Genomic DNA, 26,454 nt, shown 5'->3' with positions numbered 1-26,454 from the left:
GGATTCCACAGTTCTTCATAATGGGCTTTAAATGTGGTCAGCCCTAAAGTGGTCAGGCAGTTAAACCAGATGATCACTGTAGGTCACAACTCTTCTATTCTGTTCTATTCACTGCCATACATTTTAAACTCAACATAGGCTATGCAATCAATCCAAAAGCAATAAGGTTAAACAAGGATCATAGGAACACACAGTAACTCAGGATGGAAATGGCTTCAGGAAGGCTGTGGTGCAATGTCTTGCTCAAATCAGGGTCATCTGTGGGACCAAACAATGTCACTTAATCCAGCTTGCACTTGAGAGCCTTGAAGATTGGAGACTGCACCAACTCTGTGAGCAACCAGGTCCACTTTTAGACATGTCTTCATCACTTCTCTTGCTCTTCAACAATGCACAGTTTGATTTTGATAAACTTACTTAACTTCAATAAACAGCCTACAGCAACATTGGCAAGTATTTTCTGTTGTCTCTCCCTATACATGCGCGCACTAAGTGCAAATTTTTCTAAAGACGGGTCCAAAATTTCACTTCCCTTTCCCAATAACTTTTAGATTTCAAGGTGTAGGACAGAGTGTGTCTTTTCATGTTAAATAGTTCTGTTTATAGTTTGAGATGCTCTGAATCACAGCTAGTACTAACTGAAGATCTGCAAAATGCACAAGGTTCTAAACCCACCGCTTTTTCATATTCTTTCCTGTGTTTGTGTCCATTGGACAAAATTCACCTTGCTTAAATAGCTGTTATTCCAGCTGAAATCAGCTTAATTAGGCAGAAAAGTAAATTTGGCCCAGTAAGTAAATCAAGGGATGCTTTTTACACTTATTAAACTTTCTAAAGTTAAATTTTTTAACTGTTATATAAAAATTAAGATGGTATTTTAATAAATGATGTGCTTTAAAATTTTTGTTTAGGTTTTGAGTTGATTTTCACTGTACCCACTGGTCTGCTGAGTTTTTAACTTAGCCAAATAATCTTCTAAGAAATTACTAAACTTTTTTATTTGGATGGAAAAGTTGCAAGTTATACGGCAACATGTAATATTTCTTTCTTTGTCTTTTAATATAAAAATACTCTTTCTGTGCCACCCACCCGCCACCATGCCCCCCAATATAACGCTCTTCTGCCACATCAGCCATACCCTCCTCAGAGGTGCTTTTCTCTTCCCTGCCCCCTCTCAAATTAGTGCCTTGGTTTTTATCCTGTATGTAGTTCTGGATTTTCAGCAAAAATTGTGTTTTCAAAATAATGGCTACAATCCTTCAAAAGCAAAAGAAAAGTGAGTATTTAGTAAAAATGTTTGTCTCATCAGGCTTTGTGATTAAATCCATGTAAAGAGAGCCAAAGAAACACGAGTAAATATTCTCTAAATTGCTCAGGTTTCAGCTGTTGAATTTAGTAACTTCACTAATGCTCAAAACACCATAGCAGTTTCCAATGTACAAACATGGAATACAGGAATAGCAAGAAAAATAAGCCTTTTGATAAAAGGACTCATGGGATAATATATCAGGAAGCGCTTGAAGAGGATAGCAGAAATTGAGCTGTTTTCCATGTATTTTACCTTTAATACTGTGTTTACTTACAAATTGTCTTGTATCGTCCTTCTAATTGACAGTCATTGATGTGGAAGCTACTGATGAGCAGTCTAAGATGTTGGTATTTCACGTTCTAGCCAGGATGATGCAGAGAAAACGGCTTGTAACAGTCTCTCTCTGTGTTGCAACAGGATTACAGAGTGTTAATTAGATCTTATATGGGAAAACAAAGGCCAAGTTTACTAAAGTATCTTTATTTTTCATGTAAAATCTTGGATGCCTTGATAAACATTGTGGAAAAGCAATGAAATACAGTAGTTTAACTTCAGAAAATCTTAACAGCATGATTGCATTGAAAACGCAAAATTTTGAAAATTATGGATTTAGGAAACTGTAGGCTCATTTTCAAATATTTGGTTTGGAATTTGAATACTAGCTTTAAGTCTTCAAGATTTTTCTTTCTTCTGGTGCCTAGGAATTTAAAAGTTTTGCACCATGTTAATTCTGTCAATGTGATAAATGTTAATAAATTTTACAGCTAATTAAATACTAAAATATCCTACTGCTGCCTGCCCTCTTCTCCTTGGAACTCCATTGCAGAGTCTGACTGAAAACTCATTTGACAGTGAGAGCAGGAAGTTGTTGGGAGGAAGTTTTTGGAAGAAAATTGTGATATACTAACTCACAAGATCTTACAGCCACATTTGTGCCTTGGGACAATATAGGAAGATGGGATTTCTCGGTCAGGCCAGTATTGCAGATGTCAACATGAACCAAAGGAGTTTGGGTACTGTGAGCAACATGGATCATCATAACACCCCGAACTACACTCCAGGTTCCTTTTCTTGGACTGCTGATTGACCAGATACACTCCACATGTTGTGTGCTAAATTTACAAATTTAGTTTTTAGAGTGCTTTTGTGATCTTGCAAACCCTATGACTCTTAATGGCTTGCAGAGCCTGTAATTAAAATTCTTTATAAAAACATTGGAGTTTATTTCTCTGTTGTTTATTCTAGCTGAAAATTCCAATGAATACAAATTCCAGGAGCATTTGGGTGCATAGTGGTTAGTCTGTGTGCATATGGAATGCCAACACCCTTCAGTGCAATTCAAGACCAGAGCACCTGCAACTTTCTTGGCAGGATTATTGGGACTAGAGGGAGAACAAAATGGGGCATTGGTATGGGGGTCATCGATGCCTTCCCAATCAGACTAATAAACTTTAGCTGTGTGTTTAAGAATGAGTCTTTAAAGACTCATTTTCAGAAACAAAATCTAGCTTAACTCCACACCTAGGGGTTTAGGAGCTGTGTGGTAGAGCTCATAACTATTATTAAAGGGGAAAACCTTGACACTTATTATTAAAGGGAAAAACTATGACATCAAGCTTTTTCTTCCCCTTTCCTTTTATTTCACTTGCAAAAGCCAAGTTAAGCAATTGTTTGCAATTGCAATTGTTTGTAATAGCAGCTTTGCCTGTGCAGCAAAATGCAATAGGGAAATTATCTATTTGGTTGTTGGCAAAACCCATTACTAAAGGTTTGTTATCTAGTCGGCGTTCAAACTTTGTAGGCTGTTTGGAAATACTACGGAAGTGGGCGGTATGCTCGTGATGAGACAGTCACCAAGAGATGGTTGCTTGATCCATTCTTACAGGTATATACGACGCAAGAGTGGTATAGGAGACTAACGCTTATTAAACCACCCTGAGGACAGCTGAAGAACACCGAGGCTCACGCCGAGAAAGAAGGCGGCGCTCGGAATGGCCTGGATGTACGGCACGGAGCCGCCGCCACGCTCCGCCCTCAGCCCGGCGCCGGGCGGGCCCTGGGAACCGGAGCGCCCCGCGCGCCGCCCCCGGCAGCTGCTGTCGCGCGGACCCCGCGCGCTGGGCCGCAGGTACGAGCGACCGGGAACTGAGGCCACGTTCTGCGGCCTCCGGCCCTGCCCTCGGTTCCCGGAGCTGGGTGGGCCCAGGGAGGGGCCGTAGGGCGGGAGTCTTCTTGGGCGGGCGGTGGTGCCGCCAGCGGGGAGGGCTGGGGTGCCGTGCGGTCGCACCTCCCGAGGGCGCCGGCTCCTCTGCCCGCTCCCGGCGGCCGTGTGGCGCGCCGGCTGGGGCCCGGGTGAGCCGTGCCCGGGCAGCGCCAGGTCCCTTGGTGCGGGCAGCGGCCCTGCGCTCTTGCGGGCCCCGGAGCCCGCCCTGCGGCCCCGACTGCGGCGGGGCTGAGCCGGTAGCGGGGAGCAAGGCAGCCCGACCGCCCTAGGAGAGCCGGATGCTTGGTGGTGATACCCATGTGTATAGGGAACCCGGGGAGTTGCCATGCGGGGCCTGCAGGCTGCGCTGAGGCTGCTCCTGAGCGCTCTCCGTGCTGCCCGATGGGTGACAGTCTAAGTAGTGCAAAAGCCCAGAACTTACTCTTTTGCAGTTATATCTAGTATTAGTGTAAGTATGCATTTAGTACGCATAACCGTGTCCTCAGTTGCAGTTTAAAGCACACTGGCAGCCCCATACTCAGACAAGTGATAAACGTGAATATGATCTTACTATTGAATCTGACAATGACAATGTGCACTAGGGCACAGCTTTCCTTGGGTAACTGTTGTATTAGTTTGTAATAAATTTTGTTTAGTGAAAAGTAGACAAGAGTTTTGTCTTAATATTTACTGTATTGCCTGTGAAGCTCACAGACTGTGCTTTGCACTCGCAGGTGTATTAAAGTGTTACTTCAGAGCATTAAACTTGCTAAGCTGCTTTGGTTCATTAGCAGGCATGTTTTTCCAGTTCTGTCTCTGTACATTTACTGGAAAAGTGTTTTTGAACAGCTGCAGTCCTGTTTTGAGTGGTATGCAGAATGTAGGAAAACAATCTCAGATCTTAAGTCTCTGTATATATTACTTATATGCTGGTTTATATGTATTTTGCCTAGCATAAATGTATTCTTTATTACAAAGAAAAAGAGAAATTATGAACACTAACAAAGGCTTCTTATAAACATGTCTTTGTTACTGTATTTTCTAAAGTGGGCCAGGATGTCATACATGTTTGCTTGTGTAGCTGCATGCAGAAAGCTGCTTCTCCCACCACCCTCCTGCTGTTGGTATATTTTGAACCATATTCCGGCTAATGGGGTGTGCTTGCTTCAGTTGTCCCTTTTCTGCCTTGAGGAAGGGCATTTGTTGATAATGAAGATAGAGGAGCGTGGTTCTCACAGTGGCTTTGAAGCAGAGAGAAATGAGGCAGTGGCAGTGCAATCACTGAAATTAAGCTCTTGTGTAAGAGTACTGACGTTATAGTGTAGCTTTCTGTATATTCTTGTTTTTGATCAGCCTTATGCTGCTGGCTTGGCCACCAGCAATATGCAAATGAGGTATGATATTGCAAAGTCAGATGAATCAGAACTGAGTGTTCCAGGAGGCAGATTTCTCTTCACACTAGTTGTAAGTTTAATAGAAATGCACTGTGACTGCATGTACTGTTGGGCTTTCATTAATTGTTACTCTCTGCTTGCATTACTCTTGTTTTAAAGCAGCATTTAAGTAAGGGAAGGAGCATTTGAGAAGCAGACAAAAACCAGAACTTTAAAGCCTTTATGTACATTACTCTAGTGAGCTTGAGAAAGTGACCTTTATCAATGTGGATTGTATAAGTGAACATGAAACGGATGCTTTAAGTTTTGAGTTTCGTATTTTCCAGATTCTGTACTGCATTAGTATATAACTCTGACCTTCATATAAAGTGTTAGCAAATTCTCTTCACAGTTTAGTTAGACAAAATAATCCTTTTCCAACCTGAGAACCAAGGACACCATTGCAGCTTCAGGCCCAAAAAGTATTAACAATAGCGAATTGAGGAGAGCCAACTGGGAGGATGGTACTTTATTACCTGAAGCTGTAATAGGACAATTAACCCCAATATATAAATTGAACAAAACTTATAAAAATGTGAAACGTCGTGACCAGTTACTCATTCTGGGTGTAGCCAGAGCCGGGCCCTTGTACTGCCCAAGGTATATCCTTTGAAGGCCTTTTTATTAAATATCTTCTTTATTCCTTTAACAATGTCTAGCCTCTGTTTCTAGGTAGCCTCTCAAGGCATCAAAACCTTCCCACCAAATATCTAAATATCTGCTGCAGATGGTAGCAAGGTAAGACAGAGAACAAGTGACTTAAAGTCCTTCCATTAAAAAAACCTGAAAAAACTAAATTGCATTGGTTGAATATATTTTTCATAATATTTATGAGTAGGTCTATTTTTAAAGTTTCCTTGCTTGAATAGCTGTTCCTAGTCAAAAGCTGAATATGGTATGGTGTAGGCTGATCATTTCAAAATAATGTCACCAGAGCTGCACTAACTTGTAAGTATAGAATACCACCCAACCTGAATTTCTTTTCTAACACAGAAACATTGGACACCCATAGTCTCTTTGGTTCTTAAAGAAAAGAAATCAGTATTTATTTAGTGAAAACTGTAATACTTCAAGCACTCTCCTTTTGTTTGTTTGTTTCTGTCTCTTATTTTTGAAAGGTGATTTAGTTTTTTTTGACAGCTCAGGTTGTTTGGTGTCTTCCCAAGTGGACTAACCTGAAAGTAAGAACTACAAAAATTAAACTTAGATTTTAGTAGATGAAAAGATGGAAGATCAAAAATACAGAGAAGTAAAAATGAAATTATAAGGGAAACATTATTTTACATACTAATCCAATAAAGAATAAAAATTATATGTGTTACAATATGCATCAGCTACTTTGCACGTATCTCACAGTTTCATTTTTTGATGAGTCAGCATAGTGAACAACCATTTTATGCTGGCCAGGAGAATCATTTTACTGACCAAGTGAAGGGGAAGTGTTTGTCTGTGATTCAATCCAACAAGGGAGTCTCATTGTCCATGTGGAAGGCTCTAAATATTTTAGAGAACTTATGGTCTGTTAAACACTTCTGACCAGTGTTGCGTGGCAGAGAGATGTTAAATGGCCTTCTTTCCCACCATTTTATTTCACATCCCTGCTTGCTAAGTCTGCTCATGCAAAATTCATTAGTCTGGTCAGACTTTACATTCCATGTGTCTCTTTTCTGTGTAAATCCTATGCTTTCTCATACTGATCTGGTCTGAGGTAGTCAGTTGTGTTGCTAGCTGTAGCTTCTCAGTAGTGCACTTGTGACAGTCTTCAATTTTAAAAGGTAGTTTTCTGGATCATAATAGTTTTCTTTTTAAAACTTTTAGTAACAAGAATTTAAAAAACTGGTTACTGCTACTTGGAGTAGGGGCATATTCGTAGAAATTGATGCAATCATCTTTTCAGAAAGAACGCTTCGTAAATTATTGCCTGGTATACTGGGTAGCTGAATGGCTTAATTTTTTACCTGTTGACAAGAACAAACCCCCTCCCTCCAATACACACACACACACACACACACACACACACACGCTTTACTAGTTGTTTCGTAGGCTGTTGTTCTACATTACATTCTGAAGTTACTGCACTGGCTTTATTAATTCAGTAATATCAATTCATGTTTTCTTAAGGTCTGTAGGATTATAGTGTATGTTTTATGCATAATTTTGTTTTCTTGCATGTAATTTTGAGGAAGTAAATCTGTGCTACACTTAGTTGTTACTCCATCTGAATGTTGTCTTATGTGGTGCAACAATTTCATGTTGTCCTCATTCTCTTTTGCTTAGAGGAGTATGGAATTTCTTGTAAGGAACAGCAAATGTTTTTTTTCATTCAGACTGCAAAGGGAATGATGTAGACCTTATCTTTCACTCTTCACAAAGAGACAGTTGAAATAATTAAAGGTGTCCTGGCTTCACACATGCTGGGCTATTTCACTTACTCCTGATGTCTAACAGATAAACATTTTGTCTTTTAGGTGCATTTTTTATGTCAAGTAATGGCAGCATAGAGAAGGGAAAATGTCAAAACTGGCTTGATATCTCTATTCAGTATGTTTGACTCTTCTACAGATATCACCACTGCCATCTCCATTCTGCTTTTTCTTGTTGCAATTACTATCATTTTATCAATGTGATGTATCTTATTGATTCTTAACCAGAAGTTTTGCCTACAGGCTTGGCATCTGGAGGAAGAATCAGTTCTGAAGAAGAAAACATTTACTGAATGGACAGAAATTTAATGCTTATCTAAATGGAAAAAAATAGGCATGTTGTAAAATCACTTCAGATTCTAGCTGAGGAGATAAGAAACAATAGAAATGCGAAATTACAGAGAACCAGATACTTTGTTAGGAGTAACTTACAGAAGTTCTAAAATAATGTGGACTTTCTACAAAGCATAAGTGTTATCAAGGGAAAACGCTCTTCATCTTTGTTTTTTTTTTCAAATACTGAGTAATTAAAGTTTGTTTTGTATAAGTCACATTTCTTTCCTCAGAAAGACAGCAAATAATGTATGTAACAGGAGAAATAACACTTTATCGGAGAAAAAAAACTAACACAAGATTTTGAGTGCAATGGAGCACATGGCAAGAAGTCATTTCAACAATAAATTATTTACAGGGCATATGTTGTGATATCAGACCCTAGTGTGTCATGCATATGTGTTTTTCATTTGTCCCATGTTATGAAAAGGATATGAATAATATCTGACAATTTTGTGGAAGATTCAATAACCAGAAAATACATATATTTGCAAAATGTGGGAATTTTGATGGTTTTACACAGAAAGAATTATCACAAGAATATTAATGTATTCTTTGAGTTCATACAGTGATTTTAATAGTTAATCTAGTATTTATCTTCATTATTTCTCTTCTCTGTGTTTTAGACAATTTTCTTAGCGTTTATATAGATTGGGTCTGGTTACTTCACATACAGAGCTTGCTTTAAATACACGTAGAATTGATAAAATCTTTTGCAAAATCTCATTGAATTTTATTCTGAAGGCCATTCTAGTAGGTTTTTAAATTAATTTTGTTGGTAAGAATTAATGCTTTCCTACTTTCAGTTACTTTGCATATGTTTTTAATATGTGGACCCGCAGCAAAGGATATGCCACCTTGTTCTTAAGTCTCCTTGGTTAGACTAAATAATAATCGTCAATTATAAATTGTCTTTAATTGGCATCATTCTGTCGTCATTCTGTTTGAGAGGCAAGAAGACAGGCCAGCAGTGATCTGAAGAAGTAACCTTTTTAAACTGAAGTACTGTTTTTTGCAGTGTTATTACTGATGAGCTTGTACTTGTAAACAGCAGTGAACATAACAGAAGTTATCAAATGCTTTATAACAATAGAAATGTCCTAAAAATACTGTCAAAAAGTTTTAACTATCTGTTTATAGGTGATGGTACAGACACTTACTGTGAAGCTCATATTATTTTCTATTTTTTTAATAGGAGTTTTCTAAATAATGTCTTTATAGTTTTTTTGGCTTTTTTTCCCAGATAAGGATACAAATCACTTTGAAGCCATATGGCAGCTTGAATAACTGGCTTAAAAGTCTTGGGAAGGAAGAGCTGAACACCTACATGCTGAGTTTTGGTCCTTTGCTTATGGAGCTGGCCAGTCATTTGTGTCACTGGCTAGCAGTCTCTAGCTCGGTCCCTTTAGTTTTTGATGTGTGTGGCACCAGTTTCTGATGCTGCTGTTGCTTTCGAATGTTTGACAGATGTATTGGTTTTGATACTGTTCTTCACACTGCAGCACAGAATGGGAGTTCTGCAGTTTCAGAACCTCAAGTACTTACTTGCTGTCTTGAGGATTTTCTGCTCTGATTTTCCTTTGTACTGGTTTACAGTGAGGGTAGTTACTGTACAGTGAACTGCTGACTCCTTCCCTTCTGCGTGGTTACTTTTCCAAGTTGATTGCTCTTGGTTACCAGAGCACATGCCCATGTTTCAAACATAATTTATTAACTTTAAAAGCTGTGTTCTGAGAAGAGCAGCCTTTGTGTTACTTTCAGATTTTGAACACCAAAAGCGCATGAAGATAATCTTCCTCCTTCCTCTTCTTTAGGGCACATACTGCTGTGACAAGTGATTTGTTTGTTCTGGGCTTGTTTGTTTATTTGTTTGTTTTGTTGGGTTTGCTGTTTATATGTGACTAGGTGATATGATTCATTTTCAACCTTGCAGTATGTCCATTTTATTTATACATTTTCTATCATAATTTCAGTTTCTTTTAACAGAACAGATTGAGTCTTTCTGAAAGGTTCCAGGAGAGATTTCTAAACTGCAGGGTAAAACTTGGAAATTAAGAGCAAGAACAGATACTTGGGTTTCTAGCCTAAAATCACAGGGTAGCTGAAAATTGTAATGCAGAATTTCTGTGTGCTGTGCCTCCAGTAATTGTGGTTCCTGGTGGTACATAATTTCAACTTCAGAAATTGTCATTAATATCTTTGTCTCAGCAGCTGAAGCCTCATCAGATTTGCTGTTTCACTGCTTGATATGGTGTTAAAGTAGGAAACAGCTGCTTCTGCTATTCTAAAACTGGTGATTGACTGCATAAATCTATATTGAATTCAATTAAATGTCATGGGAAGCATTATTTAGTTGTGTGGACTTTCTGCAGTGAAAAATTTGGGTGTCTGGTTTACTGCAGTATTTTAATTCTTTATTTGACTGTTTTACTTGTTTTAATTGATTCACAGAATTGTTAGGGGTGGAAGGGATTTCTGGAGACTGTTGCCTTCTGATGCAAGGCAAGGCGACCTGGTTCTGAGGAAACGGCACGGCGACCCAAAGTCTCGAGGGTTGCTCGGGCCAAGAACACACGCAGGCACCAACGTGGTGGACGGTTCAAAGGCCTTTATTGTCCCTTCTCGTCGGGTTTTATACTCAGGAAGGTTTTTCTCTACGTCAGGGGGTCTTACCTTACTGTAATTGGTTAATAAGGAGTCAAAAGTTACTAATGTTAGGGGGGGTCTACATTCTTGGGTGATCCCTTATCACTAGGTGTTAGGGGGAGAGGAATCCTGCTGCTTTCCGTGACATCACGAGATCTTCCGAACGCCTGACCCTATCTACTACATCTCCCCCTCCTTTTTCACTGTCGTGGTTTGACCGGAAATGGGACATCTGGGATATGTTGTTTTGTTGTGGTTACCAGTGGGTGTTCGGATTTTAAGATGAGCACCTGGTTTGACCAGTGGGGTATTGTATCCGCCTCTTGAGACCACAAACCAAGGAGTTAAAAGCAGGGCTCTTGTCCTTCAGAGCCCTCTTTGGATTTCCGGCGTGAAGGAGTTGGGCCTCCCTCCCCCGGCCCAGTTGCTGCTGGGCTGGGGGAGGGGAAAGCCATGTGGCCCATCTACGGTAGGCCCGGACCCGGTGGAAGGGTGGGGGGGCATCGAGCGACCTGCTTACACCCCCCCCCCCCCTTTTTTTGGAGACGGAGAGAATGCAGCCTGTGCTGGAACTTTTACCTTGAAACTTGATATCTTGTGCCGGCAGCACGGCTGGGAGGAGCGGGGGGGGGGGGGGGGGGGCAGCGAGCAGCCCAGCAGCCTGGGAGAGCTTTTAGCTCTTGTGGATAGTGAGAACTTCACAGAACATTACCTTTCCTAGGAAAGGGATAAGGGTGGAAGATGAAGGAAGAAACAGGCCAGTAAGGGGGTCTGGCAAAGAGAAAGAGAGATGTTGAAGAAATGGGGGAAGATGGAGTGGCAACTTTGCTGGACTCTTTTGTTGTAGATCCATGGACTGTTTCCTGGTGATACAGAGGCTGCATTGCAGGGGGAAGCGGAGGCTTGGAGCCAGGAGAGTTTGGTGTTGAGACCCCTCAGCCCCAGGGGGTATAGAAGAAATGGGGGGGACAAAGGTCCCAGAGATGAGAGTGTGCTCTGCTTGGAACGAGACGAGGCATCCTTAAAAAGGGCCACCCTGAAAGCAGGCCTCTGCCCCATCCCATGCCTGGTGGTGAGAGCACCTTGGCATGGAAAGGAGATGTCACGAGATAGCAGGACTCTGAGCTGTGCTAATTGTGACAAGAAGTCCGTGGTACAAGGAAGGACTCCGTCTACTCTTCATAAGCTGAAGATTTGATTTTCTAAAGGGTGGTGCCAGACCGAGTGTGGATAATTTTGGCAAATGAATTGTACTGGGATCTGGAGGAGGAGGGGGAAGTGTTTCTGTGTAGTTTTCATTCTCCTTGTGATTTTCTTTTTTTTGTGTGTGTGTGTAGTTTAGTAATTGTGTGTAGTTTAGTTAATAAACTTTTCTTTATGTTTAAGCTGGAGCCTGCTTTGCTTATTCCTGCTCACATCTCACAGCAGATATTAGGTAGAAGGTATACTCATGGGGGCTCTGGCTTTGCCAGGCCCAAACCATAACATTCACAAATGAACGAAGTAGTCATATACATAGGTACTGAGATGAGGCATGAGGTTGTTGACAAAGAAAGGGGTTTGGTAAACCTGGGTAGAAAATCTTGTGACTGGCAGTGTTCCCCGGTCAAATTCACAGCATTTGTTGCTGGCCTATGAACAGGATGTTCGCCCGTTCTAGGCGGGTCTGAACGAATGAGACTAGCTTGTTCAGCAGGCATGGTCCGAAGGTGACAGCTAAAAGTAGCATTGCCAATGGACCTATTAGAGTAGAAATTAGGGTGGTTGCCATGGTGATCGATTGAACCAGGACTCGAACCAACCCTGTTGGGCTTCCCTGTCTTTCGGTCTCTGAGCCAGTCTGTTTCGGAGTTCCGCCATGGAGTCTCTCACGACTCCCATGTGGTCTGCACAGAAGCAGCACTCCTCCTTCAAGGCGGCACACAGGCCTCCTTGCTGCATGAACAGGAGGTCTAGTCCTCGCCTGTTCTGCAAGACTACTTCTGAGAGTGAGGAGACTGACTTCTCTAGAAAGGAGATGGATTACTCGATTCTCTGCAGGTCCTCGTCAATCGTTGCCTGCAGTTGTGACAGTCCTTGGTGCTGTGTCGCTAAGGCTGAGACACCCGTGGCCGTTCCAGCTGCTCCTAGGCCGAGCAGCATTGCGATAGTTACACCTGTTATTATTTCTCTTTTGTGGAGCCGGCTGGGTTCCTCGAAAAGGTGATACACTTCTTCATCTGCATGGTACAGGACCCTAGGAACAATCAGAACTTGGACACAAAAGTCATTAGAGTCATTGAATTTGGCAAGGAACACACAGGGACTCACTCCAGATCACTGGCAAACCCACACCCCAGATGCGGATGGGACTACCCACTTATTGTTTTTCCCATTGTGTTTGACAACTTTGGTGCAGACGTTGCCTTTCCACCTAGCTAGGGTTGCATTGCCAAAGCTTCTGCCCCGGCCTGTGACTTGACTCAGGGTGATTCCTTTGCTGGGGGTGTCCCATCTACATTGGTTGGGTGCATCTGCTGTGGAGTAACTGAAGGGAGTGTTTAAAGCGACTCCTTCATAAAAGGGAGGTTCGACATCGTAACAAAGCCAGCAGGATTCGGTTAGGTTAGGGTTAGATTCGTTCAGGGATAGGAAGGTAGCTTCTAACATATGAAGGATTGGGTCTGAGTCTGACTCGGCTGAGCGGCCTATCTGAAACGCTTCCGTGTGGCCGGTCGGGATATCAGCGACCCTTGTGGGCAAGGCTTTGGGGTGGGTCACGTTTCTCCCTTTCGGCACGCTTTTAATCACTTTGTTGGGTCCGACCGCTCGGGGTGCCGACGTTTGGAGCCTAATAATTCGCACATGCCCAGCACGGTCCCCTAAATCCCCCTTGGCGTGGTGGAGCAGCTGCTGATAGGCGCCTTGGCTGGGGGCAGTTTACTGCCAAGTGGCCTGCCTGGCCACACTTAAGGCATGCCATCACACTGGTTATTGCAGTGTGGACTGCTGCTTGGATGGGAGCAAGGTGTTTCTCCTTTGCAACGTGTCTGATCATGTCTGCTGTATTAGACCAGGTGGCAGTGATCTTAGAATGTCCTTGGTGTCTGAGTTGCATTGCTGGCGTAGGCTGTCTGCCAGCACGGGACCCTTAGCCTCTGAGGGTAATGAGGAGGAGTCTAATGCTGCCTGAAGCCTGTCCACAAACTGAGTGAAGCTCTCACTTTCACTCTGTTTTATAGTTCACCATGGTGAGGGTTTGGCTACTACTTTGGCAGTAGCACGGATGGCTTCCCGGGCAACGGGTGGTTGTCATAACCTCATGGGCCCATAAGTTCTCAGCCTGGGCCTGGGGGGTGATCATAGTGGGGTCTCTGCCCATCAACCTTTGTATACTGGACCCGTGCAGTGGATGGTCAGCCCCCGTTATCTGGGCTAGCTCCTTTGTGCATTGATCCTCCCACTCTTGTTTAAAAATAATCATTCCTGCCCTGTCAAAAATCATTCTGCATGTCTGCTTGATGTCAAAGGGAAGCATGTCATCCCCCCCCAAAAACGCTGTCAATAAGTGTGGTAACCATGGCAGAATTAATTCCCTTGTCTGCAATTGCTTTAATAATTGCTTGTACCTCTTTTGGATTCACTGGAGAATAGGTCCTTCTTTGGTTTTCGCCTGGTCCCCCCACGTGGACTGGGAACACTAGCTTGGCTGAAGGGGTGTACTCGGCGCAGGCTATCTTTATTTTTCGCCAGTCTGTAAGCGGGGTCCGGTCTTTCTCTGATGACCCCTTCACCCATGTGGGAGCGCTGCGACTAGAGACCTTATATGCTGCTGCTCTCCCTCTGTTAAGGCTAGAATCCGAATCAGAGCTCCCTGACTCCCTCTCAGACTCGTCCCAGCTCCAGTCTGAGTCAGAGTCGTAAGTGGAATGACCAAACATTTCCGGGCTGCTCTGCCTTTTTCTCGGGCTCCGACCCCGCCCCCTCCTGCGGGGGGCGGACCGTTCCCTCCCCCTGGGGTCCCCCCGCCTCCTGCTGGGGGAGGTCCTTGCCTCATACGGGCTTAATTTGAATAGAGCGCTCTGATTGGTCTCACCCTCCACCGCGGGGACCGCCCCCCCTCCCCGCTCTCCCGCGCATGCGATGTTAAGCGCGCTGACTCCATTTCCGCCCTTTTCCCCCTCTTCTCTTCCGCCCTGACCAGGCGGCCGGCCGCCATCTTTGAGCCCATACAGCGGCAGAGAGATTTTATCGATCCGGGCGGTTTCTGACCGTCTCACTGCTTCCCGCACCTCCTCCGCCAGCCCCCCCCAAAAACACTGCGCCCGTTGCTCTGCCTCCTGCGTCGGGTCGGCAATCGGCGGGGGGGGGGGGGGACGGGTAGAGGAGCCACGGTTTTGCCGAGAGGCTCCGAGGGGGAGCTGGGATCTGGCGGGCTCCGCGGGGGCTTGAGGGGTCTCCCGGGGGTTTTGGGCTCGGGCTCAGGGGGAGGTGGGATGCACCTAGCCCCTGCACATCCCCGTCTTCAATCTGGTGACTTTCCGGGGTGGTCTGGGTCATAGTTCCCACCCCCAACTGCGGAATGGCTATTAAACAACTTCTCGCAGCTTTCCAGGTTTCTTGCTCTTGTCGAGCTTTTTGCAGAGCCCGGATGACTCTGCCCCACGATTTTAGGGCTTTCCCAGAGCCTGAACACATGGTATCCTCGGCCAGGGTTTTCGTACAATTATCCCACACCTCCGGGTGTAAAATATCCACGGGACTTTCTATAGCCCCCAGCTTAATCAATCTCGGCAATGCGAGAGTCATATCTTTAAGCTTACATTCAATTCCCCATTGTGCATGCACATCACTCACGACCTTTGCAATTGCTTCCATGATTCGAGGGTGTCCCCTCCGCTGCACTAGGCCAGCTGTGCAGCCGCCGTCCTCTCTCCAGGCAAATCCCCGTTCCCCGGGCGCTGATCGGCTCCCGGAGTTTCGGCACCAGTTGTTGCCTTCTGATGCAAGGCAAGGTGACCTGGTTCTGAGGAAACGGCACGGCGACCCAAAGTCTCGAGGGTCGCTCGGGCCAAGAACACACGCAGGCACCAACATGGTGGACGGTTCAAAGGCCTTTATTGTCCCTTCTCGTCGGGTTTTATACTCAGGAAGGTTTTTCTCTACGTCAGGGGGTCTTACCTTACTGTAATTGGTTAATAAGGAGTCAAAAGTTACTAATGTTAGGGGGGGTCTACATTCTTGGGTGATCCCTTATCACTAGGTGTTAGGGGGAGAGGAATCCTGCTGCTTTCCGTGACATCACGAGATCTTCCGAACGCCTGGCCCTATCTACTACAGGAGACCATTTAGTCCAATCCCAGACCATCTAGTCCAACCCCAGAATGCTTAACAGGTCATTGGATGAAGTATATCTGCAAAAGTTACAGTACACAAAACTGGTAATGAAGAATCCTCTGTATACCACAACTGAGAATGAAAAGAGACCATTTAAGACTAAAGGAACATTAAAATAGTCTCTCCATAATATAAGTCTGTTAATGGTAAATAAAATCCTCTTTATCAGAACTGTGGGCATTTTGTTTAGTCCTAATTTATTAGCATAGGGAGCAGCAGGTTAACTGGGGACTAAGCAGGGAAGGAGAGATAGGAACGTCAGACCCTAGTCACTTAAATTCAGGGTTAAACCAAGATTCTTTTGTTCTGGGTAGGTGCAAAGGAAAAATGCTAACCAGATGTCTTCAAGAGCTAAAAAATCACAAAGTTTACTAGTGAATTATAGAAGATGAGGAACTTTGTCAGAGGATTCAGTACAACATGAAACACCACAGCACAGAAATAGCCCACTGAACACAGGAAATGTTTAAACCCATTTGGCATTGTCTTCTGTGAAAAGAAAGTTAGAAGGCAAAAGGTGGAAAGATGTATAAAAAGAGACATAACTCCTACCTTCAGGGTTCCAGTGGTGTAAAGCTCCAAGATGGAGGTAGAGTTAGAGAGCAACATGCTTGCGTCATGGTTAGTCTTCTTAAAAACCCTTCCTACCAGGTGGGTCTTTCAGTTGCTCAGCCATTTCGGGGGCTGGGTTAGGCAACACAGGGGGGCTGCCTCCATTGTGCCATTAGTGACAGACACTGTGGGGCTGGGCCAGGGCACCACCTCACCAGAGCAAGGGCTCATCCACCCCCTACCACATATTCCAAGCCCCCAAGAGGTTTTGAAACAGATTTCCACTCTGACAGAACATTATTTGAACTACTCCTTCCCAGTCCCTTCACAGATACAAGGTAATCTTATATTTTTATGCATAAGGCTAGTATTTTCTTTTGCCAAGTGATAATTGTGCACAGCTCTCTCTCTAATTTAAAACAAATTAATGGAGATCGGTCTTAATGGGATTTTGGGGGGTGTCTTAATTACAGACCATGGAATAAAGTATTTCCTTGTTTGTTGCATTGTTGCTACTTGGCCTGTCACGTTCCAAGCCTGAAAATGGCATCAAGTAGTAGATTCAAAAGTTTGCAAACTCCTGGAAGTGTGTTTTAAGTCAGCCTTATTTGTGAAATATTATTGAGCTTTTGGATGTACTTTATGATCACATATAATGAATTTTAGTATTTGTTCAGCTTAACACTTGGATGCCAACTTTCCTTCCTTTGTTGCCTTTAAATGTGACATAGTTATGCTGATTTTTTTGGTGAATTATATTGACTACAGTAGCTGACCTTTAGAGCAAAGATGTGTCTGACAATGAAGAAAGCATGGATTTGCAGGAAATGAAGAAAGCAGGTCACAAATGTGACCTGTTTTGTGAAGTAGCTGTGTGAGTGAAATGGTTCAGATGATGCTGACAATAGAAATGAAAGGGAGGCTTTCTGGTGTTCCAGCATCTGCTGGTGTATACTTGCTGGATGGTGACCATATCTTTTCATGTTAGAGGTGATGATAACTTGCAGTGAGAGCTTTTGTTTGTAAAGGCACCAAATAATGTGTTTGGAATAGTAGTGAGGGAAGGGTAAAATGTTTCCAAGAGAAACAGGAAATAACAGATAAATATTGTTTATTCTTAAGATGCTTATAAGAATCTAATGCTATATTCATTAAATACAGTATACTTTGTTAGAAATACATTAGAATCCTATTAGAATAAAAGAGTGTGTGTTTGATTAATTGTGAGTAAGATGATAGGTCAGTTTTCTTGGGAAGTATGTGAAGACTGCTGATGACGTAATCAGACAGGTGTGGAATGGCTAGGATGCCACTGTGAATTTAAAGCAAGCTGTCTGCACATGAGGAAGATGAAAGCATCAGATCAGGTACACTCAGATCAGGTGTGATCCATGGTCATATCTGAATGAGCTCATACTTTTTAGGCGTGTTTTTTGAAAGCTTTGTTTGATAATATTGACAGTAGACAAATTACAAAGTAAAGACTGGGGAAGGTGCTGTGGACCTGCTAATGGATGTAGATGCTCCAAGAGGTGAGGGACTACAAAGAATCAAATGCACTAAAAGGCTGAAGAAATGATCCAGAAAGATGTTCCATTTTTATGTATGATAGTATTAATATGTTTTTAGCTATTTAGAATTATCAGTGGTTATTATTATGGTATCTTTTATTAAATTATGGTATCTTTTATTAAAAAACCCACCCAAGATAATTTTGAAAGACAGATGTCAGTGATAGGTCTGTTACATGACACTGTGCAGAGCTAAGACCAGGCTGAATAGGGAAGTACTGGTTATGCCTTCTGGGTGATAAAAAATGCCTTTCCTGTGGTCTTCTCTCAGCCCCTTGTATTGCATTTTCTGATCAAGCTCTGTTTTATTTTTAGGAGCAAAGCTTTGTGTTTAAAATGGAAGTTGATGTGACTGGAGAGTCCAGAACTACCCTCTCCACCCTCTCTGTGCCTCTTGCAGAGGTGAGTTCTGCAGCCAGGACAGAAGCAGAAAAGCCACGCTGTTCCAGCACCCCCTGCTCACCATTGAGGCGGACAGTTGCAGGATATCAGATCCTTCACATGGATTCTAACTACCTGGTTGGCTTCACAACTGGAAAGGAACTGCTAAAATTAGCCCATAAGTATATTGGAAGTGAAGAGAATAAAGGAGAATCTGGTCCTAACTTGGGCTCCAGACATCTTGATTCAGGACTTCCACGTTCCTCGCGTTTGTACAAAACTAGAAGTAAGTACTTCCAGCCCTATGAGATCCCAGCAGTAAATGGAAGGAGGAGGAGACGGATGCCCAGCTCTGGGGATAAATACAATAAAGCTTTACCATATGAACCTTACAAATCACTTCATGGTCCCCTGCCACTCTGCCTTTTGAAAGGTAAAAGGGCTCATTCAAAATCCCTAGACTACCTCAATTTAGACAAAATGAGCATTAAGGAACCTGCTGACACAGAAGTGCTACAATACCAGCTCCAACACCTTACTCTTAGAGGGGATCGTATGTTTTCAAGGAATAGCACATGAGCTATCATCTCAAATTTAGAAATTATTTCTGATCTTTTGTCTCTTGCTGCAGAAATCCACTGTTGAAGTGAGTACATGACTGTCCACATTGTAGGTGGTTTTATCAGCTCAGTGTTACCAGGAATACAGTCTTGGCAATGAAGTTTTCTGCAAATACTTGGAGAGTGAAATTTTTCCTGATCCAGCAGCTTCTGATGCAGATTTGACTGCAACTAGTGGATATTTCTTTGGACACATTTTAACAAAAAAAAAAAGCTTTTGGTTTTTGGAATTGTTTTTTCTGTACTGCTACATCTAGTGTTTACAGTAATTCAGCACTGAAAAATTAGTGGTGTCTGCTTGGTTGTTTCTAATTTTGGCTTGATATTAGAAACTGCTCTTGGATTATTACCCAAGGAGGTTTTTTTTGTTTACTTTTTGTTTCTGTAGTAAATTATATGTGGTTTTCTTGCAGCATGGACAAGAATGTGGGCTTGACTGGATGAACCACTTGCTATTTAAACAATCCAATTCATACATTTTGAGACTGCGCTTGTACTAGTGATGTGGGTGAGATTTATTCGTAAAAGAAATGTTTGTTACTTGAATCCTATCAAAACTGATTTTTTAGTTTCTGCATTGAAGTAATTGCTTTGTCCTTTTTATTCTATAGAACATGTTCAGGATAAATCTTTAAGTTATTTAAAGCAAATCTTTCAAGAAATAAAGTGATTTTTTTGTTTGTTTGGTTTTTGGGTTTTTTTTTGTTAGATTTTGTTTTTACATTGTCTAGAGACAGAAAATGGAATGTCTGTACTGGTATGTTGGTAATGTTTTTGATTTTAATTTGTGATTTTCATTTCATCTGTAGTAGCAGAAGGTATCAACTTCAGCATAGCTTTGGAAATTTTGTTTACTTGAAGCACTGAACACAAGCTCTGGAGGGCAGATTTTTTTCTTGACAAGAGTGAAAGTGAAATATTTCTTGTCAGTGTTAAAGAGATGATCTTGAATTTTACAGCAGAATAATGCACTGGTTACTTTTGTTAATAAGTTTTTATTCAAATATAACATCAAATGCAGTTCTGACAGCTGTATTTCTAGATGTGTTTGAAACATTTTGTTTAATTATTTTTTATTTTACTTTAGTTTAAAAATGGAAGTTTTCATACTGTATTTTTTAGATGCAGGCTTGTACTGAAGCAGTACATAACTTGATTTTTTTCCTGATGACCTCTGCAGAAGTTAAAAATAATTTCATATTGCTTTGAAGCATAAATTATTTGATCAATTTTTTCTGATAGGTTCAAGATTTTTTTTGCTTGTTTGTTTGTCACTCAGAATTACTAGAAAGCACTGGTTAGTGCATGTGCTCTGGGAAATGAAGAGTTCTTATGCTGTTGCTCTACAGTTTAAATGAAGGTAGCCCACTAGTGAGCATTTTGTAGTTTGGTTATCTTTTATAGTTTTATTAGAAAATACAAAAAAACACCAATGTGTATTTTTCAAAGTTAACTGCACTGGTGTAAATTTAATGCATTTGAGATTGATCTTGAAAGTAAAGTCTTCCTATTAGTCTTTAGTTTGAAAAACAGAATACGGTGAAATGCCAAAGAGATGGTGGGTTTATTTAAGGAATAAACACTACTGTTTATTGAAATATGAAATTAATTTGTATTTCTGGCTGAAAAATAAAAAGGATATTATAAACAGCTTTTGTTGTGAATTCATTTGCTGTGTAGGAGAAAAAGAGGACATTAAAAAAAATACAGCTGTAGACCAAAGAATATTTAAAAACAACTTGAAAGTCAGGGTCCTAGATTTCTGTGAAATAGATGCTTAGCTCTGTTCCTTTGTTTTGGGAAAAAGGCCACACTTTTACCTTATGTGCATCTTTCTGATATTGTCCAGTGCTATAATTGTATGGCTATACAAAGAGACTGGTTGATGGCTATGTAGCTGAGTTCAGACATAACAAATATGTTGGTATTTTATCTTTGGTGATTTGTTTGTCAGTGTGCTCATGGGTCGTGGTATTCGCTTAACTCACATATACTTGTAGCCCTCATAACATGGGAAATAGTATTTACACTACATGTAATACAGACTAAGCAAGGAATTGATAATAGATTATTTGTTTTTTCTAATTTTAATGGTACGAAGGAATCAGAAACTAGTTTTCCAACATAATCAATTTTTAAAAGTTCTGTAGTGTGGTCTGGTTGAAGCTAGTTATTTTCACTTTTAAAGCATTACGTGCTAAATGGACACAGTTGGAAAAGATCATCATTAGTGACAATATAGTCAGCAAACACTGGAAAAAATACTTTGAATAAGAATAATGTTATAATGGAGCTACAGTAGAGTAGAGAAGTATAAATAACTTGTTAAACTGTTGTAGGAAAAATGTTGATTAAAACTGAAAAATGTAGATTTATTACAATGCTAATAGCTTTAAAGAAAATGTCAAGCTTGGCAACCAACAGTAAAATGCACATACCTTTACATGTTGTTGGAGCTGGCAAGTGCAGGTTTGATGAATCTGAGGATGACCTTTTGCATGAATGGTTTGCTGTAATCTTTTAATTGGGACATCAGTTTCGATAATGGGCGATTCCACTGAATACTGTAAGAGTGGCACAAACTGCCAGATAACACAGATCCTTAGAAGAACACTATAATGTGATTTACTGATTTTTTTTCCTGTGTCTCACAGTACATTGTTTTAGCCAGAAAGTAATGACAACTTTCCAAGTCTTTGAAAACCTTCTGACAGATTATATGGGTTTTTTCTCAGTGATTTTGCCCGGGTAGTTTTTTTTTCTCTTCCATCACAAATGAACTCAGGAAAGATCAAACTACCTTCAGGTCTACAGAATGTGTAATGCTTCCTTTCCACATTGAAAAGGAATGTGGAGCAAGGGAACGTGTCCCTAATATTTGAAAGGAGCAAGGGGACATTACCCTAATATTTCAATACCCAGTTCTGTCTCACACCGTTCTTAACTTACTCTTAGGGAGTTTGGTGGTAGAGTGACATTGATGTAAACCTACAGAGGCCGTGTTAGAAGTGGGGAAAGAAGACTATCACTTTTGGGGGAAAAGCCCAGAATCAGTTGTCTTGTGTTGAAAACAAAAGAGAAGGTAAGGAAATTAACTAACCACATTGCATCCATTTTTAGGAGACAAGTTGTTTCACCCTGCATATGCTTGGTATCACTTATCAAGAAATTGACCTGGAGTAAAAAGAGAGGGAGTTTCTCTTTAAGAGGAGGAGGAGAGCCTTGCACAGTGCTTTAAGTTCTGTGGAGAGTGGAAAGACAGAAAGAATTCACCATAATATATCAGGGAAAGGCTGGAGAAATAAATCAAAAACCTCAGAGGAGCAGCGCTACAAGAACAGCAGGAGTGTAGTTCCAGTGTCAGAAAAAGCAAAGACGTGGAAGAAGATGGTGTGCTGGCCTCAAATCTCTCTAGGTAGCAATGCAATGTTTCTGCTCAGCTAAGGAGGCTGATGAGATGTCTTAGCAAAATGCTGTGATCAGTCTAGGCTGCAGTGAAGGTAGGGAGCAGGAATTTGAGGCTGTGTGTGTAACACTTTCATACTCATAATGTTAGATGAAATTCAGATGAGAGTGCTGAAAGAATAAATTAATAGTCTTTAATCCAATTGAGCATGGCCTGAATTCAAGTGCTATGGTGTTTTATGATACTGAACAGCCCTACACAGCGTGAATAAGTAGCTGGTGCAGTTTTGTAGTTTGAGAAGCTCTCTGAAAAAGCAGAACTTTTGTCTGTTAAGTTCCTTTATTATTAATTTCAGTTTTAAAATATTAAGCATCTTTCAAGCTTTGTTATATATTATGGTGTAAGTACCAACTATGATTTCAGGTAGGATTAGTGCTGCATTCTGTTTTGGCATTTTGCTAGATTCTCCCCTTCTGAAGCTCCTCATGGGCTGTTCTTTCTGTGATGAGGCAGAAGTGCTAAAATATGCAAGAACATTGAAAACAGCACTGACAGCCTGAACCCTATGAGAAAATGGAACAAGCCACAATTTGCTGTAATGTTTTACATTAGCTCATTTTTCAGGAAGTCAAAAAATGTTCAAAAAAAGCATGACATACTGGGATGCCTTTAGAAGTCTTATTTCAGGCCAGGAATGTTGCAGGATAGTGCTTCATGGTGGGTACTATAGTCTGCAAATGGATAAAAGCAGAAGGGGAGAGAGAATGTTACTGTGCACTGGAATGTCAAGTGGTGGAATGCCAACTTTTTAAGCTAACTGGATGAGAGGAGAAAAAAATAGTGTATTAAATGCAAATTAATTTGTTTCTGCCTTATCTCAGTGATTTTAACTTTTTAGTGTTAATTGTGGTGAACATCTTCCAATTTTTATGAAAATTGGAGGATACCCAGACTACCTACATCTCCAAGTGACTGACTATGCAAGATTTTTACCTATCCATGTATAACAATGCATTCTATAGAATTTAACTATTTTTATTTTTATGAGACTTTCAATATTTAGCTGATTTTTTTAAAAATTAATCTTGTGAAATAGATAGTTGGCAAAAAATATTGAAGCAAGAAATACTGATGGGAGTCTCAGTAAAAATGGTAGATAAACCTTCATGTAAATAATGGCCATCCTATCAGTTTAATAACTTTGAAGTAGAATTGCAAACCTAGAGAAAAAAAAAGAATCATTTACCACCCCCAGGTGCAGAGGTGGGATACAATGATCTTTAAAGACTGCTCCAATCTGTATCCAATTTTGCTCCAATTAATCCAATTTTGAGACACAGTCATGTTTCAGAGATGATTAAGTGCTTCACGGATGTAGTAATATTTCAGAGAGGCTTTTAGAAGGCTGGAGTACCCAGTTCTAGAAACACATAGTCATTTAGGTCCAAGATAATTGTGTCTCCAACCATTAACCCACTGCCAAATCCATACTAAACCATGTCCCTAAACAATTCCATACAGGAATCGTTAATGCCACCATAGCTCTGGGCAACCTGTTCCAGTGCTTGAAAACCCTTAACAGGACTAAATTTCCCCTAATATCCAAATGAAACCTCCCCTGGTGCAACTTGGGACTATTTCCTATTGTCCTGTTGCTTGTTGAAGAGCTGCCCCCCCCCCCCCCCCCCCAGGCTGCACCCTCCTCTCTGGTCATTGTAGAGAGCAACAAGGTCCTCCCTAAGCCTCCTTTTCTCCAGTCTGAGCCCCCTCAGCCCCTCAACTGCTCCTCATCAACTCCATTCACTTCTCTGGACTCACTCAACACCTCAATGTCTTTCTTCTTGTGGGAGGCCTAGAACTGAACACTGGATTTGAGGTGCGGCTGTCTTTGAATGTTTTTATCTGCCTTTCATTTTCAGTAGGCCAGTGATGCATTTGAAATAACCTCTTCTGTCTCCTTAGATCTACGTTCTAAGAAATGTAAGGGGAAAAAAATGTTTTTTACTCTTACATATTCTTGTTATATAATACATGCTTTAAATTATTGACTGCATAGTCATCCAAGATTTTGATCAGTATTGAAATTGCTACTGCAGTAATTGGTAACTTTTCTGTCTGGCCTCAAAATGAGGTATATTTCTAAATGCATATAAATATTGGCATTTTCCCTACTTACATGATTTAGGCTTTGAGTTAATGGGAACATTGACACTGGTTTTAACATTAGAGGATCTGAACTTAAGAAAAATTAAGCTGTGACACTTTTTTGCTGTAAAACCTCCAATCAGCTGCCTGCATTCCTATCTCCTCTGGGGTTCTTGTTGAATAATTTAGAACTTCAGCCAGAAGGTAAGACTTTTTGGAATGAAAATATTGCCTCAGGTGGCTGATTTTCCAGGGAAAGAATCTTGTTTTTTCTGTTTGAAAAATACTGAGACTGCAGACCCGTCGAGCTGCCCAATCCTGAGCTGATCACTTAATAAAGGCATTAAAAGGAGAAAAAGTCTCCTGCCCTGTTTATTTCAGGTAATGCTGCTTGCTGCAGCAATTTCTACACAGGAAGTAATTGTAGTATATGGTAGAGATAATTTATGCTGTATATATGTATAAAATATTGTAGAATCTAAGGTTATTACTGCACCTGAGTGGGTCGCAGCTGGTGAGAGAGAGATGGTGAATCTTGTTTCTTGAATCAGAAGGCTTGATTTATTGAGATATCATATATAATACATTAAGACTATACTAAATAGAATATAGAGAGAGGTTTGCAGAGCTGCTAGGCTAGGCTAAGAATAGATAGAAAGAATCTATAACAAAGTTATCTCCAGGGATTCAGTCCCCTAGCTTGCACTGGTGATTGGCCCTTAATTATAAACATAGAAAATGAGCCAATCAAGGTGCATCCCATTACATTCCACAGCAGCTGATAATAATTGTTTACCTTGTCTTCTGAGGCCTTTTGCCCTCCAGAAGATGCAGAAATCCGAAAGAAAGGATTTCTGTGAAGAAATGTCTGTGACATAAGGTATGTCTGTGACCACCCTGGCTGGGAGCAGAGTCTTACGTTTATTCAATTAGTTCCCTGACAATGTTAAGATAAGATGAAGTCTGTTAACGTATGAAAGAAACCTTCCTGGGCCATGATTGCTAGTTTCCTTGGAATGTCTAAACCACTCATGGGGACCTGCACCTGGGAAGATTACATCTACCATACTCAAGCACGGGCGCCACTCTGCTACATACGAATACAGGTCTGGACATCTGGACTTACCTTTGTCTATTCCTGCACATGTATGGCCCCAGTTCTACATGTGGAGAGACATAAAGAAACGTGCAGTCATCCCTGCCTCAGGCAGAATTAACTGTATATAAGCTAACAGCTTGAAGAAGTCGGTGTGAACCACTGAGGGAACACTGACACTTTGTCGGTGGGATCTCGGTTCGCCTAGCGCGGGCACCCGGGGTTGACGCTGTCTTGGCTGTGGTGGGTTTTTTTCGAAATTCTATTTTTTGTTAACGATCTAATAAATCGTTGGTAAATTTTCTTATAAATTTGGCTACAGATTTGATCATTTATAATGTAATCATTCTATCTAAGGCTTCCTTTTAAAATTAATATTTTCTCTGATTGGAAGACTAAATCTGTCTTTAATCATCCAGATTAGATGACATCATCAGAATGCTATAAACTGGTTGAAGGATTAAATGCCCACTATCAAAATGCAAATCTAATTCTGAAGTTGGAAAAGGCTGCCATTTTTAATTCTTTGATCAGCATTAACTAACTACACACTATAGCTGAATAAAAAGATCTTTATGACAACATGTGTTATATAGAGGGAGATATTTTTTTATTTATTTAGCAGACAGCTGCCTTCTCAAAGAATTTTTGGAAGAAGCTTTTCTGCGCTTTGGAAGAAGCTTGGCCAATTGGAAGAAGCTTTTCTGCGCTTTGTTCCAGCTGAACACTTACCTATGGAAGAATTACTGGTATACCTCTGTAGTAACATTTACATTATAGTTAGATTTATAATTGTTATATGAATGAAGAAGTCAGGTAACTCACAGAATTTATCTGCAGAATTCCTACACATTTTAATTATGAAATGAGGCATTTAATTAGAAATGAGGCAATCCAGAAATCAAGAAACTTCCAAGCAAAGCATTTTATTAAACCATATCTGACTCATTGGAACATTTT

The 26,454-nt window shown here is 41.2% G+C and overlaps 1 protein-coding gene across 2 annotated transcripts; it reads left to right on the top strand.

Moving 5' to 3' along the window:
- The first annotated feature begins 3,300 nt into the window (after positions 1-3,300).
- Positions 3,301-20,843, top strand: MACIR (macrophage immunometabolism regulator). Of its 2 annotated transcripts, XM_058043917.1 has the most exons (3): positions 3,301-3,433; positions 6,086-6,090; positions 18,162-20,843. In XM_058043917.1, exons 1-3 carry the CDS (start codon positions 3,301-3,303, stop codon positions 18,804-18,806), a joined length of 783 nt encoding a protein of 260 aa, XP_057899900.1. In that variant the 3' UTR covers positions 18,807-20,843. The 2 variants fall into 2 exon arrangements, with proteins under 2 accessions (XP_057899900.1, XP_057899899.1); XM_058043916.1 differs by lacking the exon at positions 6,086-6,090 and having other exon boundaries at positions 3,362-3,437.
- Positions 20,844-26,454: the final 5,611 nt, after the last annotated feature.

The sequence above is a fragment of the Melospiza georgiana genome, chromosome Z (assembly GCF_028018845.1).
Source record: "Melospiza georgiana isolate bMelGeo1 chromosome Z, bMelGeo1.pri, whole genome shotgun sequence".
NCBI classification, from domain to species: Eukaryota; Metazoa; Chordata; class Aves; order Passeriformes; family Passerellidae; genus Melospiza; species Melospiza georgiana.
The sequence above is the reverse complement of the archived record's forward strand: the minus strand, read 5'-3'. Positions and strand labels throughout refer to the sequence as shown.